We start from the raw sequence: 21257 nt of genomic DNA, 5'->3' as shown, positions 1-21257 counted from the left end.
ATTAAAATACTTTAGTTCCCCAAAAGAACGGTAAATATCCTCTATTGTATACTGTCATGTGGTTCTTCCTAGCCACTCCTGAGAGCACAACAGAAATCAATAGCTGTTTAAAAGGTTCTGACTCTTTGGAGGAGAGAACCTCAAACCATGTGACTCAAAGGAGGTTAAAGACCCCCAGCGCCTTGTCAGTATAAGCGTTTTCTGGAAAGGCAATTCCTTCAGAATGTGCAACTTCTTGCTAATTTCTTTTCCAACCAAGGTCAGTAACAGAAGTAGTATCTACTTATATCTAACCTTCTGGATAACCACAGCCAATAATCATTTGACAGAAAAGATACAGAAGATCTCTTCAAGATATGTTCAGTTAAATGAAGTCAAGTGTGTTACCACATAGAAAAAAAGCAAACCATTAAGATACATTCACACTAATCTACATATGACTATCTTTTCATTTGACAGTGTTTCATTAAAAACTTCTACACTATCTACAGTCTTTGTTCAATTTCAACCCATGCGTGAGATTTAGTAAGTTGTTTGGATGTTTATTTTTAGGTAGAACTGTCACTATTTCTTTGCGACTTTCAAAAAATAGTTAACAATCAAAAACTAACTTTTTCTATTTCTAAAAATGGTAAGATTGTAGCTGATGCTTTATTATTTATCTGTCTTGTTGAGAGAATGTTTACACAAGTACCACCAGTAGAGGCATGAGATTTTTCAATATTTAAGGAAACAGCAGCTGCATCCTCTGGTTGTTGATTAGTAGTATTAGCCTGGACTAAAAACACACACTATTTTAGGTGAAGGGACAGCTTGCTGTATACATACTCTTAAGAAGCACTGCTCTAAACTTGAAAGAGTATTCTCTATGTATTAAAATGACATAACAATGGTCAGCTTTCCCAAAAAACAAAGAAAACACGCTAACATACCTGAAGGGCTCCGCACTGTACATACCTTTCTCTCTCTTTACTTCCCCTCCCCAAAAGCAGAGGTAAGCTTTGCAGCACGCTCTGAAAAACTGATCTGATTTAAGATTAAAAAAGAATGAAGTTCAAAGTCTAGAACCTTTCAAAAACAAACAATAAAACCATAAAACCAGAAAAACCCATAAAAAACTCGCCACCTTGTCAGCAGCTATCTATCTCCCTAGTTACATCAAAAAGCCCATTAACATGGGAAGTCTTACAGTGTTCAGAATCCACAAGATCATACAGGTAATTTGTCTAGGAGGAAAAGGCAATCTGTATGGGGGATATCCCTTGTTTAAAGGCAGCTAGGTTGTGTAAGTTTTAAAGATACTTAGGAAAATAAATAAATGAAAAGTAATATACCTAAAAATTCATTTTCATATGTGAAAGAACTCTTTTAATATCAGTAGTATCTCCTGTTATTTGACTAATTGCTTCTGTTTGTTGGGGTTGTTTTTTGCTTTGGCTGGTAGATTTTGTGCCTAGCCACTCAGGAAATGCCTTTAACTGTCCAGAAATAGAAGATTAATGGGAAAGAATATTCTGGCTTCACCCCTCCAAACTAGAATGTCAATCCACATTCTTGAGTTTCCACATAATAAAGACTTTTATTTATATAAAAGCAATGAGATGCAAAATAACTTTACAACTCCTACAAAAGTGAAGTATAAGCAAAAACATCAATTATGACTTGTACTCATAACTTTACAAAAGCATTTATCAGTTACACTGACTGCATAACTGCAGTTGCAACGATCTCTTGCAAATACATGAAGCCTACTACATATTCTCATATTTTACTTTGCCATCAGCGTAAATCCATGCAACTCATTGCCTTTTCTCTAAGGGTATCTTCTAAAGCAACACTAGAATACAAATACCAACAGAAAAGATATATGTTAACAATATTATCAATATATTTCAAAATTATTAGAAAGATACATTCTTTACTGTGTTATTCCTTGGCTCCTACTGCTGTAACTATATTGCTCTTTATAAACTGAAAAGTTTTTAAGCCTTAATTCCAACAGTTTATTTACTGTCTTGGATTGTACTGTATTGGCTGCATTTGCAGAATCCAAACTACTGAGCCATCTGCACCACAACTGCTTTCCAGGCTTTGTCTTTGTCAAAATCCTTTAAGGTATTATTGGAAACCTAAAAATAAACAAATTTCAGACAAATGGAAACATGCAACAATGCTTTGGTTAAAAAACAAAGTTCAAGCAAATAAATATCTGAGAGAAGCTAGGAGAATCTAAACATGAATAGTTACAGTCTGAGTTATTAAAATCTTCTATACATTGTTAATGGTATAGTTTTGTACATTGTATAGTATACATTTATGATATAAAATATAATCATGTAAATTGTATAATACTTGAGATGTTTGGGTCAAAGAATGTTGGCCAAATTCCTATTTTAAACATCTTATTTCAGACATTTTTTCAAGCCAAATGTGACTGAAAGCCCTAACATCTAAATGTCTAAGCCCAAAGCCAGAAATAGTCCCCTACTGTGCAACTGAAGCAAGATTTACCTACATACATGCAAGCAAACTGAAGTCTTGCCTAAGAACACAGACTTCTGAGAAGCCAAAGGGACCTACAGCTTCACCTGTAACATTATTGATGTGTTTAAATACTAAAAGGTAAGCAAAAAGGTGTTGCTTTTCTGGACAAAGTGCTCCTTTTAGCATTTAACTCACACTTAATTTCTCAGTGACTCACAAACTATGCATACTTACATAAATAATCCCTGGAAGAGATCTGTTTAGCCTTGCCATGACCTACGCTCCAAAACATGACTTGCAGCAGTGGAAGTGCTGCTGTGCTTCATCTTTTATACAGAACATAACTCTCAGGACATAGATCCAGAAAATAAGCAACCTACACCGAATGCCCTCAGCAGCCTTAGGGGACATAAATCCACAGCTTCCACCTTCCATTACCAGCTGTATAATGATTTGACTGAATTTCAGTTCCTGCTCCAAATGCTTTCCATCCAGTGCTGTTTAAATGCAGATGCTCTTTCTAGAGCAAGGACTGAATCCAGCACTCTGTCCTTCTAGTGCTGGGCCATGCAGTAAGCATCCAGCTAGCATGAGTTACTCCCTCCTAGTCTTTAAGGATACAGTGCTTTGCTCTGTATGCTCTGTACAGCAGAGGTGAGGAAAGCCTGAGGGCTACAGTGCTGTGCTAGGCGATGGATCTAGTGAACCTATGCAGGCTGAAGAAAGCTGGGTTGCCTCGGTCCCTTAAATAGGACTCTAGCCCTGAATGACTATATGAAAAGTGGTAACAGTAATACTGGCACCACCATGCTGTAAATAAAATATGTGCCAAATCTGCACCTGAAAGGATAGCTTGAACACGTAAGTGCAGGATGGAAATTGAGGGAAATATCAACTCTTGTCTTTATCACCAACTTTGGTAGTGTAGTCAGGACATGGAGAGACCTGATATTCCAGGCACCCTCCTCTGCGCACTATTTCATACTGCCCAGCACAGGCAGCCACTCACTCAGCTTCCCTATTGCTGTTCTTACGCTCCAGGTTCTTAACTCTTCCCATTCAAAGTTTAGGGAACTTAAGAGAAATAACTCTGCTTAGTAAATTCGGTACCCCACAGCTGGCCTTGGAAAAGTACAACTGTATCAAGTACTCCCATCCCATAGCCCAAAACTTCTGCTCACATTGAAAGGGTTAAATCCATTCCTTGCTTAATGGATGGCTATCTCATTATCAAAACATGGTCATGCAAGGCCCATCATCTTTTCTGTAACTTCATTCTGACATACAAATAGCGATTATGGATCTGCATCCTGTGGAGTAGGACTATCGCTTTATCTTAGTACAATGATGAACTTCATGTATAATTGGGAGCCCATACTACAAATAAGAACAAATGGGGGCTTTAACCTTACAACTGTTTTTCTCTCACAAATTTACAGATATTGCATCTGTCATGCCCCAGTTATCATTTAACCAGAAAAATACTATTTCTTTATTACAAAATTCACCAGTGCATGAACAGTTTCACAGTTTTACAGAGCAGCTTTTAATTGTGATCTGAAGTAGGTAACACAAAACATTAAACACCCCCTCCTTTTTAAATACAGATTTTTAAATTATATAATAGGTATAAATACATACCTCTGTTGTTCTGTGTTCCTGTTTTCTAACCTGTGATGCTGTCCATGTTGAATCATGTAGCTTCATTTTTGTCTTGTAATTTACACACTGTATTACAGTTCCAGTAGTAAGGCATGCCTGAATTAGCAGCATCAACATCAAAAGCAACAGGAGTACATCATAAGATTGCTGAAAATAGATACATGAATGTGTTGTTAACTACTTGAATAAAGTACTTTCTGCCATTCCCACCCCCATATTCTTGAGATTTGTATCTAATTTCATTTTTTAACTTACATCATAACTCACAGTTTATTTCAGCATGAAGCTTCAATTAAAATATGAGTGCCTGAGTTTGCTCAAAGTAGAACAGACCAATAATTTTTAATAAATGTTAATTTGCCAAACTATCTTTTCTGCTAGAAATAGAACAGAACTGAGGAAACCATCCTCTAAAATACAGAGCCTCACTGCTGGTTCTGACCTGAGCAATACGGTAGCTATGCCTGGGCCTGGGCCTTGCTGGTTCTGACCTTGCCCTGCTGACCTAATTCCTGGCTGACCTTGGATCTGCCTCACTACTGTGGACTTGTCTCGCAATCACTGAACTATCGACTGAACCTGGTTACCATGGCTGGACCTGCCTTGTTTTTCTTTTTTTAGGTACTGTAGGATTGCACCCCTTGCCAGTGGGGTCACTGTCCTTGTCTGCCTTGCTGTCACCTTCCGCTCCATCATGCACCCTCCTTCGCAGAGCAGCCCAGTCTCGCTGCATCCAGACACAAACTAGCATGAGAATGTAAGAATGCTCTGCAGGGTCACATCAGCTGTCTCAAAAGTCCAGTCTTCTGTCTACAACATGTGTGACAGGAGAAGCTACTTAAAGAGAACCTGTAAGCCGTCGCCACTTCCTGAGATCCAACAACACACTGTGCTCCTACAGTATCAGAACGGGATCACATACTCAAAAGCTGTTTTCCCAGTCCTTAAGATCTCAGTTTATTAAACATTTTCCCTCCTAAAATTACAAGACCACTTAAGGACTAGTGGGTACTAAGAGTCAAGACTCTCACTGACACTATTTTAATCCCCATAAATGGTTCTTTGAACATCATCACAGATTGCTGAACGCTTAGACGTGAAAGCCCTAGAAAGCTCTTCAGTAATGAACTGGTAACACTTCATATTGAAATGCTTTAAGACTTGCAAACTTGTTTTCTTCTCTGCCCTAATTCAGGCTTTGAACGAATCCAGGTGTAACCTTACAGTCCCAACTGTTGGTAGACATCCTAAGAAACAGAACAATGTATTCTTCAAGTAAACCTAGAATCTTTAACTGACATATTACAAATCTATAAAAACCTCAAGGAGTCCAGCATATTACATATGATTTTTACTGATTCTTTAGAATAATATACCATTTTTTTAACTGTAATTCCCGGGTGGCAACAGATTTAACATACTTAAAATTCTATCATTAGTTAAGTAAGAGTTTTTGAATAATTTCTATAACATTTTATTCCATCTCTATAATGCAGTACTTTGTCTTCTTATAATTCCTAGTTCATTCTTGGATTGCTACTGTAATAGATAGATGTTAATTTTTCAGTTGCACAAAAATACATACTTTAACAGCAGGTGGATAATTTTTAAAGATGTCAACAACTTGCATGATACTGAAGGATAAATATGCAGAAGCGGTGAACAACAATGGAGAGGTAACACTGCTAATGGCAATCAGGACCTCAACCTAAAATGTAAGATAATCAATGTTAAACAAGAATAAAAACAAGTTAACACTTTGGTTTGTGAGCTATATCTCCCCAAAGTAAGCATAACAAAAGCATGCAACAGTGTGTAAGATTACACAAGACAAATATTAAGAGCTATTCACATTGCATGGAGATACAGAAGTAAGCTTTGAATGAAGTTTCCTATCCAAAACACTGTTGTTTTGTAACTAATTTTTCATTTAATATGGATTATGAGGTTTTTGTTTGATTTTAAAAATGCTTTTCATATGCAGATAGAAGAACCAATACCAAATTTAGAGAGCCAGTACAGAAGTATCATTTATTCTTCAGTTCATACGAAATAATGAGAATTAACAGCAGATATTGCAGACTTACAACCCAAAATAACTATGCAAATAAATTTGAGTGCTTTGAGGTAAATTTCTTGCAATACAATAGCAGCTGAGTCTTCATTCAAGTATCTTCCCTACAGGATCCAATCCTGACTTCAGTTGCAGTCATGCATCATTACTGACTTAAATATTGTTGCATGATTGTAACTTAGAACTGAGGTTTTAAGGAGGCTTAACTACACATTAGTGTAGTTAAGGACAGTAAAGGAATAAATGCACTCTACTGAATATTCTTACTCCTTGTTGCTAGTCATGAAAATCAGCAATTTGTTTAAAATAGGTTCTAGGTCCAGTGCAGTTTGCACACTTAATTTTCTTCTTTCAGAAACCACAGCTCATAATGAAAGGAGAACGGAACAGAAAGGACCTCATCTCAGGAGCACGAAAGCAGTTTGGGGTATACCATATATAAGGTAAGGCATTTTTCTATAGTAATATCCATTCTCAAGGAACCAGTACATAAAAAACCCAAGGAGTGCTTTGAATTCTTTTCTATAATTGGTGGAATTAAGTCTCCAAAGGACCTACTGGATTTCTTTTCAGGAATATCACCATATATTCATGTTACATATTTCTGTCTCATTTTGTAGAAGTAACTAAAAACGAGTGAGCAAATATGAGTAGTGCCTACTATCACAGGCAGGCTTTCTTAGCATTATTCCACTCTAAAGATAAAATTAAGAATTTTACACACTTACCAGACATTTACTTGGATATTCAGCAGCTACATGACTTGCAATAGCACTTGGAAAGCACTAAACAAAAAAGCGCAACACAAGAAGTATTTACCTACTTGAAAATCACAAAAATTACAATTGAGTTACAGTGATTCCCACTAGTCACAGATCACATCCTAAATTTCCTGAAAAGGTACAACTGTATAGACTTATTGTAGTGGTATTAGGAATCAACTAGTCAAATGGAGATAAAAATAATCTTTCTTTAACTTGCATTTAATGAGTATCATGCATTGAACCTACACATACTGAAACACCATTATCCTCACAAACTGACACTTCTACATCAAAACGTAATGAACCCTACTGAACGTTGTGAATTCTGAACACTAAAAAACTTGCTTATGACCTTTTTCCACTTCATGCTGAGGGACTTTCCAGACATAGGAGCCATATATAAACCCAAGGTTCACTGTCTTCTTTCTCAACTGGTTCAATTCGTGGCAAGTGGGGTAGCACAGCATCCACCACTTCTAACTACAGGCTGTTATGAGTGACCAGGGTTACCAATCAGTCTCAGGCTTTTAAGACAATTAAGGCTGATCGGCTAAAGGTGATGTTCTAAGGATTCTACCACGTGGAAACTAAACTCAACTTTTTATTTTGCAGCCTGAAATATTCTAAAATGTAGGACTTGTTTGACAAAACACTTCACTTCTAATACCCTTGTTTTATTACTCATTTCCCTTTTACTGAACAGAGGACTGGAAACATATCAGAACATTTTACAAGAACCAAAGTATTGTCAATCAAAATAGAACAAGCATATGCCATAAACATATTGAGTAAACTGAAGCACTAATTCATTTGCTAAGCAGCAATTGCCAATTAGTATTAGGGCCAAATAAGTATTCCAGCAGGGAGAGGGAAAACAAACAACAAAAAAAATTAAATCAAAGACATTGTTTTAAAGGAGTACCTTTATTTTGCACTACTTACAGCAACTAAGATCCAAAAGAATGTTACTGAAAGATATGGACCTGAGACTAGAACATCCATATTCAAAGCAATTATTCCACCAAATACTGATGAAATTCCAATAATCACCTCAATTACCTAAAACAAAGAAGAGCACACAAATTATTAACAGTGCATTTGAAGACCAAATTTCCTATTTGCATATAGAAAGGAACTCATTGGGAGAAAAAAAAAATGCATTTATGCTATTAGCTATGCATGAAGTCATTCTTTTTCAGATCTAAAATATGGCAAAACTCCAGCTGGCTTAAGTGAAAACAAGATCAGCTTCATTATATATATTGATGTTCTCATTTATTAGATCCACTGAACAACCGTTCTGTCTACATTATTTATCCTTATTACTCTCCTTCCTATTATACATGGCAGTTATCATTCATCTTGCAATATTCTAAAATGAAACATTTTAAGATATATCTCTCATTTCTGTCTTTATTCTTCCAGCTCTTACCTACACCAATCTCTTCCTGACTTTAAAGAAGCTTAGCACTTAGACAGATGAAAGAGCAAATTGATTTAATGAAAGAAAACAATGCTTTTCTTACAGAGTATGACTTCAGAATTCGAGTAGGAAAGCTGATATTGCTCAAAGCAATGGTACTGTCATATGTGGCATTCTAGAGGGAAATAAAAAAAATCACAATCAAAAAAATACACAAAGTAATACATTTCTTCCTAATGTCCTGTACAACCTGCTATAGATATTAACAGTGGCATCCAGTATCTGGCTGGCCCATCAGAGCTGACAGTGACACATTACAGTGTTTGCCAGCATAAGACCACATCAATCACATCAAAAACAAATGAAGTAGTCACAGATTAGCTGTTACACAACCACCATTCAGCAATGAAACACTGTCCTATTATTTCCCCTCTCCATCTTCAAAACACATAAACAGTAACTGAAGAAGGACAGTACACTACACGACTTTATCTAGCAAGCAATATTTCCACTGGAAAACAAAATGGCACAGCACATTTTTTTCATTATTACCTTAAAGAATTATTGTTGTAGAGAAATGAGGGTGGTATTTGGGAGAGTGCTTGTGACTAAAGAAAATATTATCTATAGCCCCAAATCCTGAAGCCAATATTCGGTGTCCAGATACCACCAAATTTGCATACATGACGAATATTTTCTCCATCTCAGGCTTCAAAAAGGCATTGCTTGCATACACACAAGTCACCGTATTCTAATGTTTCCTATGTTACTAAGTTTTGTTCTACTAACAAATAAAACATTTGCCATGCCTGTTCGTAAGACATTCAACTCTGTGCCATACAATTGCAACAGGTCATTTTGCAGAGGGCCCATTGCACTCTTAAAGATAGAAGACACTATCACTGTTTAGTATGGTACTTTCATTTATTGTTCAAATCTTGTTTTACCACATAATATGAATTTATATATTGGACTTGCCAGCAACTTGTCAATGAATGTAATAAAGAAAAAACTGAGAATTTTTTAACACCAAAGAAAAAAAGACATTTTTAATCCTTAAGGGTACCTACTTTCTTTCTCATACAGCAGTCTTCACTAGACCTGGCTGAAATGATCACAGTAGTTGCCATGAAGATTTCCAGCAGAATAAGTAGAATCAAGTTGAAATTTATCTGTCAGTAAAACCCAGACATAAATGAGTTACATCTTCCATACTAAAAATAAAGGAGCAGGCGGGATCTGACAGGATCCAGAATGTTGTCTATCTTCTGTGACATTTAGACATAGCTATTAATTAGATACCTTGTTAACCGTCTTCTTGGTTCTTGATGAATTTCTAGGACAACACTTAGCTGTTTACATAATACTCAGAATGCCTATTTCATTTATGGGAATATTCTGCCTCAAGATTTTATCACTGTCTTCCAGAAGAGCACTTAATGACAAGGGGGTGATTGATGGGTATGTTTGCATTTTGCAGGACTTTCCATGTGAAACCAGAACACTGCAGCAAATCGCGGAAGATTCACAGGAACAGAAAGAGGACAAACAAGAGCAAGCCTGACTGGCCCAGGGGCTAAAGCAATCCACTGCAGGGGGGAAGGAGGGCCACAGACTACCAACCCCTATGCTGCAACCCGAATGGTGCAACACAATGTCTAATGCTGAATGAAAACACAATCCAGGGAACTGGGCCAGGAATCCTAGCTCCGTGCTCTATCTAGTGCTAGCAGAGCACTGATGAACACTCTTCACAGTTTCGTAACTCTTGCAGGTCGAACAGACATTATTGTGCAAAAACATGGATTTTGCCACTCCTTCTGCCATTGCTCATCTTCAAGAGACAAATAACTGAATGTAATACTTAATATCACTCTTCTGTTCCTTGTTATCTCTTAAAAAGTGGTAGATACCTACTCTACATGGGCTGAATCATTTTCTAGAGGCACACAAGTTAGGCAGAGTAGATATCCCTCTCTCGTCTTCAAAAGCACCGTGTTTTTCCACTGGCAGCCCAAGAAAACTTTTGGTAGTTAGGTCAGGCCGTTGGGCAAAGTACGAAAAGTTTAGGGAGAACTGACTCCTTTCAGAACCTATACAATTATAGCAAACCATTGTTCAATGACTTAGAACAGAATTATATTATTCCCTCCTGTCAGACCTGCTTTGTAGATGATCAAACCTCAGTTTTTCTCTGACACGTATCCTGCAGTTCAAGTTTTTTTGAAAAAGATAGTAAGTGGCAGATTTGAGAGGCTTTTATCAGCATTGAAATTCATCCATCTCAAGAAATCATAATCGGAACTGTGTGCCTTGCAGTACACAACAGACTGTACAGTTGTACTGGAGCTACAAGCAGCAATAAATGTCACAGTGGTAAGCTTCTAGGGAAAGTGCTAGAACGAAGAATAAAGACATTATTTGGTAAAAATTGAGGTGTCAAACATGTGGCCTGCAGAACAATTTAATCCAGCCTGTAAATTCCCGTGATTTGTATGTGTTTTGACACACAGTGCTGGCACTGACGTGGGCCAGCAAGGCCACACTATATAGTGCAGTGCCAAGTAGATGCACAAGCTTGAACCCAGAAGTACTGTAACTACATTGATGGACTAGCTCATTTACTGCTAGGTATAATGAAGTAAATAACAGTAATTGAAAAAGTAACAGTAAATAATTTTTTTCTTCATTTAACTTCTATCTTTTTATCTTTCCAGTATGTTTCTTCTGACATGACAAGTCTAAAATATCAGATAGAGCCTTCCACTCATAAAATTAGTTCAACACCCCTAGACCAAAGGAAAAATATCTCATCTCCAGTTTTGGAGTTTAGGTGGTACTGTTGTTTTCATTTTTTAAACAGAAATACAGCTAAAGCTAGAAGTAAGTACCTTTCTATACCATCTGTAAAAATGGGAAGTTCAGTGTTAGATTTTTAAGCACTGAAGAAAATTCTCTCTACAACTACCACCGTACCTAAAATCTACCACCAGACGCAGAGAACCAAGTAAGCTGTGTCCCTAATCCTCTTCCATGACTAAAGAACACGCAAGTGCAACTGGGTAGAAAGCAGTAGATTAGAACAACCTCAATACAATTTGCTTTGAACCTACACCAGGTATCAAAAACGTGCTTCACTGAAACTCTGTGAAAGGGTTGAATTAATTTCAAGATGAAATAATTTAAAGTTCTACATAGTTGCTTAAATGTATACTTTTAACACGATTTAAGATATCCTACAGATGTTTCAAGACATCTGCACAGGTCTGACAAATCATGACAGAGGACCTAAAGAATACTGATGCCCTCTTGGACCAGCAGCTGTAACTAGGCAGGACAAGCCAGCACATATCTAATGGAGACACACACTTATAGTTAGGCAACCAAATCCAGCATCTACACTTCAGTATGTCTGTGCACCCACATCACCTACGCTTCCACTATTGTCAGTGGAGACATAGCCTATACAGGCAAGAGAAGGAACCCCAAAAGCTACTGGGCCAACCAGTCGCTAGAGGTGGGGTTCAATTATACTGGCTGCTAATGCCATTTGAAATACTCAAGCATACTGAACGTGCCTGCATGAATGGGATGTATGACACAGGACCGATGGGAAACTCTCACCCACCCAGCGTAGAAGCAGCAGCCAGTCAGAGTAATTCACAGCACTTTTAAAATAAGAGATGTCTACGTTCAGGCCACGGAATCCTGCCTTAGCCATCTACGCTGAGGCAAACAAGATTGTATTGCAGGGTCCCAGTGACTGGATCATCTCAATTATAATGGAGGTACTCCACTTGCAAGAAGACAACGAATGCATGTACTCAGTTTGGAGTTAATTTGAATCCTGTTCAAGATGTGAATGCTTTCAGTTGCAGTGGCCAGAATGCCCAAGGTTCCACTCATTTTTGTCCATGGGGCTTCTTACTCTGAGAGCTAGGAAGGAACAGGGAAGGAAGAGAGTGGCAGTAGTGGCAGTTTGCATCTTTTACACATCGCATCCTTCATGTTCATAGTATACTGACTGCACCCTATTGGAGTGGTGTCACACAGTCAGTCTATGACATGGCTCGTATCCTGCATTTTGTAGAGTTACCCATCCACAAGTAACACTAATGAAGAATGACCCAGATCCTTTATAAAGCGAGGGGTGAGGATGTGAGGGGGGTGTTTAAATATGAATTGTCTTCATTGGATAAACTTAGCCTTTTTATGAGCATCACTGCTTTTAAACTACTGGCAGTGATTTCACATCAGACCTAGTATTACTTTCTTGTGCAGTTTCCCACAGGGAGGAAAAATAAATATGATGATGAAAGAACAGTTAAAGAGATGGTATTCTACATTTTCTTTGTACCATAGGAGTAACGGAAAACAGCTGGCAGTGAGCTGCCAAGGAGTGAGACTCTTTCACTGAAACAGCAGCATTCAAAGAGGAGAGGCAGTCAGCACCATAAGTAACTCTTAAGAGAGCAAGGTTCAAAAAAGCTTCAGAGCCAGCTTTGCACACAGTTATCCTGACGTATCTTTACTCAGTGATCAACAACATAGTATAGACCTGCAATAGGCAAGTGAAAAGATTCAAAACCACATAAACAAGGATGTCTTGTGGATATTATTTTAGATAACTAACATTTGGCAAAGAGAATTTGGCTTGTTCTAAACGTAATGTTTGTCACCTATACTTTTCCAGTCTTATATAATCTCTTTTTTCAAATGGTTTGATCTGCCTTGAAAATACAAAAGTTGTTAATATTTAATAATAGAAAATGCAAATTTTTATGCAATCTGAAAACTACTCCCTTCAAAAGTATGCAACTAACGTTAAGCTCTTAGACGCAGGGCCAGCACAAAGCTTCTCAGGACCATAAGCAGAACTGGTTTTGTCACACGGGAGGTCATGACAAAATAGGTATTTATCGTGATGGCAAAATGAGTCCCTTGGGCCCACCTTTCCTGGGCAGACATAGCTGTCCACTGTGCTGACACCGCTGTGATCCTGTCTACAATAGAAAGGGAATACAAAGGGTCTGACAGCTTCCAGTCACACTTCTCTGCTCTTTCCTCTCAGAATGCTTGGACTGGTTTCTAGTATTTGAACTCTTTATCAAGAAAGCAATGGAAAAGGCAGTATCCCCTTGCCTTATACATAATTCAGTCAGCCCCAACAGCCCAAGACACCTGAGGGGGCGAATGCATGACAGAACTGCTACACTAGCAATAAGCTAGCAAGGGCTGTGCAAAGAACTGACTGCTGTACACTGGCCTGAGATACACACAGAATCCAGGGAGCCATGACATTGTCCCATCAAATACAGGGCAAAACTGCCCATGACTAAAGCCAGTGCTGCTTGATTTCAAGTGATCTGACTGTCCAGAGTACTAAATCTCCACGGCTCCAATTGACTGCAGTATTCCATCTCTCTGAAAATCAGGCCAGTTGCACAGAAACATGAAGCTAGACATAGTTACCTAATTTAAAAAGCAGGTTTATAAGTACTGGCCTAACACACTGCACTTTCTAAGAGGAAGTAAACATAGTTAATTTAAAAGTTCAACACCTGTGAAATTCGGAGCTAACCAGATGTTATTGAAATAGCATAGATAACTCCAAAGAAAACTTCATCTCTGTACTATTTTTCTATCAGAAAAGTCTTTTGTTACTAACACTAATTCAGATCTGCTACATTATTATAGGGAGCCATTCTTACTGCTGAGCTCTTAGTACAGCTGATATGACAGTGGGAGAAGAACTGAACAATATAGCACATAAGAGCAGTCATTAACCTTCATAAGAAATGTGTAGTTGTACTGATTATGAATGCAATCTATCATGAGTATTCATCAATAGTAACGATAACTTATCACTATGTTCCTTATATATGTAATATTCTTATGTATAGATGTCTCAGAACATTTTACCATAGCAAAAAAAATACCAAAACTACCCTGCAGTTCTACTGTTAGGTTCAGACTACCAAAGACAGATGCTAAAAGGTCATGACTCAAATCCAGGGAACTTTTCCCACCACGGAATGTGTGTGCTTCAAATGATACAACTGCTGCATTCTCTTTGTTGATGGTGTACAAGAAAAATGTTCATCAAAATTTTCTTTCCTGGTGGTCTTACAAGCAAAACTATCCACTAAAGAAAATCCAGGAAAGAATTATACTATATCTGATGAAGAAATGTCCTAGAAGTAGCACTGTTTGGGACGACATCTCATTTCAGTACAACTGAACCCTAAAAACTGGCTAATCTACAGATGAGCAACTAATTAATTTTCAACTTTCTCTTCTGATCCTGCATCCAAAAAAACCCAACAAAAAACCCAACAGAACTTGCTACAGTCAACAGAAAAATAAACAATCAGTTGATCAAACTGGATTGCATTTGAAGATCTAATTCATTTTTCTGAACTTTGAATAAAAGAAGACAGGAAAGTCATTTTCATATTAACCTCCTAGTTAGTTGTACCTTGTGTCTTTTAGACATATAAATTTTCATCTCTGATGTCAATTTTCCAGTCTTGTCTCACTCAGAAAAATAAAGTTACTGCTAGATGATCTCTCCTCGCAGACTAAGCAGGAATACTGGAGTATTGACAACAATGTAATTGCAGGTGATCTCCACCTACCTCACCCCTTCTTTTTTTAACAAAGATAAATGTAGCATTAATTAGGAATTGTTTTAGTAACTTACATTTATAGCTGATGGATTGAGGACAAGTTTGCATCCAAACCAAATTAAACACGTTGTTGTAACAGCAAATGTAGAGACAAACAGAATTTGAAAACTGGGTATCTGAAAAACAGTTTCAGAATGGGTTTCTCTCTCATTTTAACCCCAGGAAAAGAAAGAAGATATAATTGCCAATAAAATCTTATACTTACCACATTAATTTTATTCCTCGCTATAGCAAAGCTCACAACTGCTGAAGGAATACACTGGGAAAATTAAAAGCGAAGACTAGTGGGATATTCCGCACAAAGAATTTTGTATCTATTTCTATACATGTATTTTATTTGGTCTAAATTCATATTTCATTTAACTTAGACAAACAGAAGATCAGAAACACTAAGGAATGTCTGCCACTCTTGTCTGAGTACATTAATTACAATCGGTATCTGAGGATTACAAGAGGTTTAAATATGCCTTCCATATCCCTCAGTTTTGAGTAGTTACCCAGCACAAGGTCATGAGTAAAGGAAATAAAGGAATTCCTTCACAAGGCATTTCATGCCTTTGTTAGTTTGAACTAACTCCAGAAGGCCTGAGATCCTCCAGTGGGATAAGCAAAACACTGCTACTCCCAAACTGGGCCTCCACGTTCTTTTAAACAGACAAACTCACAGTTGTGTAAGCTAAAGTCTGGCCAATCTCATCACAGTTCTGAAGAACTTTGTAACAACTGATCTGTTGAGTCAAATTACACTTTAAGAATTGTGCGTGGGATCTCCACTAGGTTCACTAGGAACTGTGTTTCTACACCTGAGGGCAGAGCTAAATGGAAAAATCATGCGTAAGTGAAAAGTTTCACAAAGTAATTTCTCTATTGCTTAGCTGTTCCCCACCACAACAGATATGGTACCATTACAGATCCAACTCTATTTTACACAAATACATAATGTTATAACATACTAATAAGCACAATAAAAATATACTCAACAAAAAATATTGAAAGTGCTTCCATGTTAAATAATGAATCAAATAAAAAATGCTGCATTTCTTCACTAATTATCTTTCCACACGTCTGAACACTGATGGCTTAACAATGGAACGACTATAACTAGATTAATATGGACACCTAAAATTCTTGGCAGTACTTTGTTAACACCTAAACGACCTGTATTTGACACAAGTAAAACATCCTTTTATGTTCTGGATACCCTAGAATCTCTAGAACACTACACGCCTTCGTTTAAGCAACTGTATCCTACTACTAGGCAAGATGGATAAAAAAGTCCAGGGAGCAATTCAGCTCATGCTAAACCAGACACTTTGTGGTCAGCTGGCCATACAGCTCTCTAGGCTCTTCCAACTATACTGACTCTATTATCTGTAGTAGGAACTCTAACACCTTGCTCACATACAGACACCCAAACGTACACATCTTCACCCACAGCAAGCCACTCAAACCCAATGTGATAACCTTCTGCACCTATCGGATCTTTGGCAATTCCCAGTAAACACAAAGTTCAAAGAGACAAGCTTTGGGGCAGAAAACGAGACATATCGGTAACTAACACTACTGTTGCAGAGAACAGCACATCAGTGAAGATACTAACTTCCAAAACTGCTTGAACTTTAATCTAACACCTCTAGCAGAAACATGTGACAACTCTATCACAGAGCAACTCCTGGGACTTGTTTGTTTGAAGTTAAGCATTAGTCTTGCACCTAACTTAAAATAAATCTGCAAGTCAATTTGCAAAAATAACAACGACACAACAGAATCCTGCCCTGAGCAAAGCAAGTACATCAGATTCGTCTTCTGCACATCAATGTCAAGTGTAGATTAAGTATATACAATACAATAAAAAAAAAAAAAGTCCCCAAAAATATAGTAAAAAATACTGAACTTAGAAAAATGTCAAACATCTTTAAAGCACATTTTACTAACAATAATATTCAAGAGAACTTTAGTCTGCTTCACTACTTGGTTATCATGGCAAAATAAACTGAAAAAATCATACTTTGGAATACAAACTGAGACACATTCTGACAGCAAATTGAGACACATTCTGACAGCATTTAGCCAGGAAATATATATAACAAATATGTAACAGTGCAAATTTTCTCAAAATCAAGCACAGAAAAAGTTTGTGCAGGTAACTACTGCATGCCAGTGGTAAGCTAGTTAATGAAAAACAGCAGCACAAACCAGTTACCTTTATGACAACTGTTCTTCCCTTAACCATGGATGAAAGCCCATTTAATGAACAGTGAAACAGAATTAAATCTTTCATGAAGAAAGTTAGTAGTAAAAAGACAGACAGAACAAAAGGACAATAAAGACACAAAAATTTACTACTGATTTTGCTGTCAAACAGCCACAGCAAATAATTAAGAATGCTTACTGAACCTGCTGCACAACGTAAATAATCCATTTCAGATGGAAAAATATTTCCCAGATATAGTGAAAATCCAGACGTAATAAGAAGGCAAGTCTGCAAAGCAACAAATAAGATACATTTAATATGAATAAAACTATTCTTCAAAAAGCAACTAGTCAGATAGAAATCAGCAATTCCTTTGAAACTACTGATGAATATTTAGTAATGTGGTCTTTGTGTGAATAATTTTGAAGAAAAGTATCAAAACATGGTGAGTTCTGAAGAAGATGTTTTACTGGTTACCAAGACTTAATACTGAACAATATAATCTTGTTTGAATCAAGCATTGTGCCCTGACTTGGCAAATATGTAATAAAATGCTCAAAAGGTAACTGCAGTGTTCAGTGGTAAAAATGTTTCAGAAACCTCAACTAAGCCTCTACTTTGCATTCTCTGCTTGGCTCCACCGACGTTGATTATGCATATGGGCAGCTGGGCAATTACCAGCTAGAACACAGTAACAAAAATAATATTAGGATACACTGATGAAGATTTTTCTGCCTCTATTCTTGCCTCTCTCAAAACTCTCTTCCTGCTTTGGTCCAGTGGCACACCCACAAATGTTCAACTGTTCCTTTGCTATCGTTTATTTTGTAATTATCAGTCACACACTCAGCAACAAATGACTAGTCTATTCTACTAACATTTTTTTCTTTTTGCTTGTCATTCCTTCGAGTATGCATTTCTCTGAAGGGGCCAGGGACGATGAGAAACAGAATGGTTCTTCTGTTTTATATGGGCATTTTTTTTCATGTTACAAAATTATGAATGTCTTTTAAAAGACCTTGTCAAAAAATGACAGAAAATAAGGATAGCGTATGTGTGTATGCAAGCACACACACAGAGAATTCTGGCAGACTGGAAGCACAGCATTTATAGAACACAACTTGAAATACTGCTTGAAGCGTACTGAATTGTTCCCGCACCAGAACAGCCCATACTAGCCGTCACTTTGATGTCACTCTGTGGTTTGCAACTACTCCCTGAAGTAGACGGTTCTGTTCACTATGACTTCTGCTGTCCAGCTTACAGACTTTCCTTTCTGGACACTGTCTTTCAGAAGAGTTGAGAGAGAATAATCACCATAATACTTGGGAGAAAAATCTAATTGGCATTTATTGCATTAGATTATTAATAACATTGTGTTTTCATTTATCCATAAAATTCATGCTTCTTGATAATATGATTTTAGCAAATGATCTTTAAACATTAGTATCTCAAATCGTTCACAATAACTCAGTAAAGTGGAAAAATCTAATTAAAGTCATTCTCCCTTTTGACAACTAAGTTTGAAAAAATTTAATGCAAAAAATCCAGCTCTTCTTTTGCTGTCTTTATGTAACAGTACATCTGAAAGAAAATCCAATTTTTGCAGACTGTCAGAAGGGAAAAATGTTCATCTGTTTCCATGAAAATAAGGCAATACTTTTATTCACTGTGAGAAAACAAGTAATTACCATATTAACAGTGAAAAATTTTTAGCTCTTTGTAAAAATTACTCTTCAAAACACACGATCTGACAGAAACAGAAAAGACCAAATTATAATTGCTATAGTGAAATTTAATTAAGTTGGCTCAGCACATGAAGGAGCACATGATGTACATGCAACATGCATCCTATGATTCTAGCAGTGACACAAAAATGCAAATCACTGTGACGTTCATGTAAGAACATGTAACACAGGTATATACCTCACTACAGGCAGATTTTACCAAATAACCACATGACTGTTGAACCCTGAAAGATGAATGTGGCAATTAAGTACCATATATATTTTCAACGGCAAAATGCTATCATGGCAAGTAAAGTACTTTAAACAGCTAAATATACATTAAAAGAATGCATAGGATCAGAATACTTTACATCTTTTACCAAAAGGCACTGCTTACACATACATATGGGTTGATATTTCCACTACCATATTTATTCTTTGTTTATGCTATACGGTTAATATTAAGGATAAAAATCAGCCTTCACATAGCATCTCCGATTAGTGCAGAATTATCCAAAGAATACTATTTGTCAATTAAGTGTTACATCCTAAATTTGCTAAATATGTTCCTTTCTGTACAAATATTTATATTCAATACCATCAGCAATGAAATTCTGAGTCCTCAAATGATGTGAAACAGAACAGATTACTGGGCACGGAGACCTCACCTCTGTTTTTAAATTCTGCATCATTTAAACTACTTACTCCCATCAGCAAAGAAAAGATCCATGTTCTGTAACTAAAGCAAGGATGCAGCCTCTTCGACAGCTGAAGGTCACTGGATTTGATATCTGGTATATAATTTCCATTCTCTTGTTTTCCCCGCTCCAAAGTTGGCATCCTGTCATAGCTAAATTCTTCTCTGTAACCTTCTTCCCTGGTCATAACACTTCACAAAGGCAATTAAATAATAATAATGGAAATGCAAATGATGAAGAAAGACTAAAAGTATAATTTAGTTCCTTCACATACTCAGATCAGTGCTCAGCTAGGTTTTTGTCTATTTAAGATAAAATAAATAAAAGCAGTATTTAGTAATGAGCTGTATTTACATTTCAAAATACATAAGCATTCTAACAACTTACTTGCATACAATAAGTAAATTACATCCTACAGCCACAGTTCATAATAATACAGTATAAATACCAACAATACGAAAGTTTGTGTATCTACAATACCTCAACAGATTTTTATTTCAAGATCTAAGAACCATTTTTGGAGGTGTATAGTTTGAGGGTAACTTTATAATCAAATCGCTCTTTTTTCTTTTTTTTTTTAACTCTAGGACAGAAAAGATACTTAAACATATTTAGATATTAACTTTCATTTGATTTTAACACTTCTCATCAGGTATCTAAAATTATAGACTTCACTACGAGTCCAATGAACTCGTACACAGTAACTCAGCTACAGCAAACTGTTTCTAATTTACCCAGTTTCAACCATTTCTTTTGTTCATTTAGCCCTTTTTTGTTCATCTCACTGCTTGCCAATCTGTTCAAATACTTTGAGTATCTTATATTAGAATGAAGTTACTATAGATTTTTCAACAGCTAAAAACCTTCATGCTTACCTTCAACTGAAAAGTTAGCTGTCAGTTTAAAACAGTCTTGTGAACACAGCTGCCTGCACACTTTGTGATCTTCTCACCGTTCAGTGAGTCATGCCGTCTTTGAAAAGTTCTTCCTTACACTTTGGCTTTCAACAACATCTATTCAGATATAGAACAAAAGCACAGCAAAAACTTCAGTTAAGCCAGGGAACAGGAAAATGCTTCCTGAATTTTAATTAACAGAACACACTAGAAAATGACTGTACTACATTCTCATAGGGCTGCTTCCAAATCAGACCAACAAAGCAAAAAGTTTCAAGTCTCTTTTTTATTTGAGTACTATCCCCTACTTGGCATCTTTGACAAAACCTGCCTCATATTTTACTAGTTTTAGTTCTTATAGTAGCAAGTGATAACAATATTCAACAATCTAGTTCTTATTTCAAAAGCTATTTACAATGGAGTATTCTCCTAGAATAAACTACAGATAAAAATTCAAGTATCCCAACAAGTTGGGAAGTTAGAAAGTTAGAGCTTAGAATATTATCTTCACTGTAAAACTCTTTTTCTACTAACCCCAGTTTTCTAGAGTGTTCAAATAACCCCTGCACACTTCAATCATGCTGACATTCATACTTGCAGAACACCATGATGACTAAACAACGTATTTTAAATCTAGCAGGCAGCA

At 36.7% G+C, this 21257-nt stretch overlaps 1 protein-coding gene across 2 annotated transcripts; it reads right to left on the bottom strand.

Annotated features, from left to right (window-relative positions):
* Window positions 1–497: 497 nt before the first annotated feature.
* Window positions 498–20702, bottom strand: MLC1 (modulator of VRAC current 1). Of its 2 annotated transcripts, XM_009935180.2 has the most exons (12): window positions 20591–20702; window positions 19723–19906; window positions 17489–17578; window positions 15302–15355; window positions 15111–15212; window positions 9478–9579; window positions 8511–8582; window positions 7927–8043; window positions 6949–7005; window positions 5732–5854; window positions 4126–4293; window positions 498–2129 (listed from the first exon to the last, which is right to left on the bottom strand). In XM_009935180.2, exons 2-12 carry the CDS (start codon window positions 19900–19902, stop codon window positions 2055–2057), a joined length of 1140 nt encoding a protein of 379 aa, XP_009933482.1. In that variant the 5' UTR covers window positions 19903–19906; window positions 20591–20702; the 3' UTR covers window positions 498–2054. The 2 variants fall into 2 exon arrangements, with proteins under 2 accessions (XP_009933482.1, XP_075284497.1); XM_075428382.1 differs by lacking the exon at window positions 15302–15355.
* Between the last annotated feature and the right edge of the window lie 555 nt (window positions 20703–21257).

This window comes from Opisthocomus hoazin, chromosome 8 (assembly GCF_030867145.1).
Source record: "Opisthocomus hoazin isolate bOpiHoa1 chromosome 8, bOpiHoa1.hap1, whole genome shotgun sequence".
NCBI lineage: Eukaryota > Metazoa > Chordata > Aves > Opisthocomiformes > Opisthocomidae > Opisthocomus > Opisthocomus hoazin.
Note: the sequence above shows the minus strand (reverse complement) of the source record. Positions and strands in the feature narration are given on the sequence as shown.

What these genes read in the sequence shown, in the direction of transcription:
- MLC1 (XM_009935180.2), bottom strand. Translation starts at nt 19,902, where the DNA reads ATGACCAGGGAAGAAGGTTACAGAGAAGAATTTAGCTATGACAGGATG. An exon ending in TCTTTTCTTTGCTGATGGGA is followed by an intron (nt 17,579 to 19,722) that starts GTAAGTAGTTTA and finishes GTTGCTTTGCAG; the next exon opens with ACTTGCCTTCTTATTACGTC. An exon ending in TCAATCCATCAGCTATAAAT is followed by an intron (nt 9,580 to 15,110) that starts GTAAGTTACTAA and finishes TTTTACTGACAG; the next exon opens with ATAAATTTCAACTTGATTCT.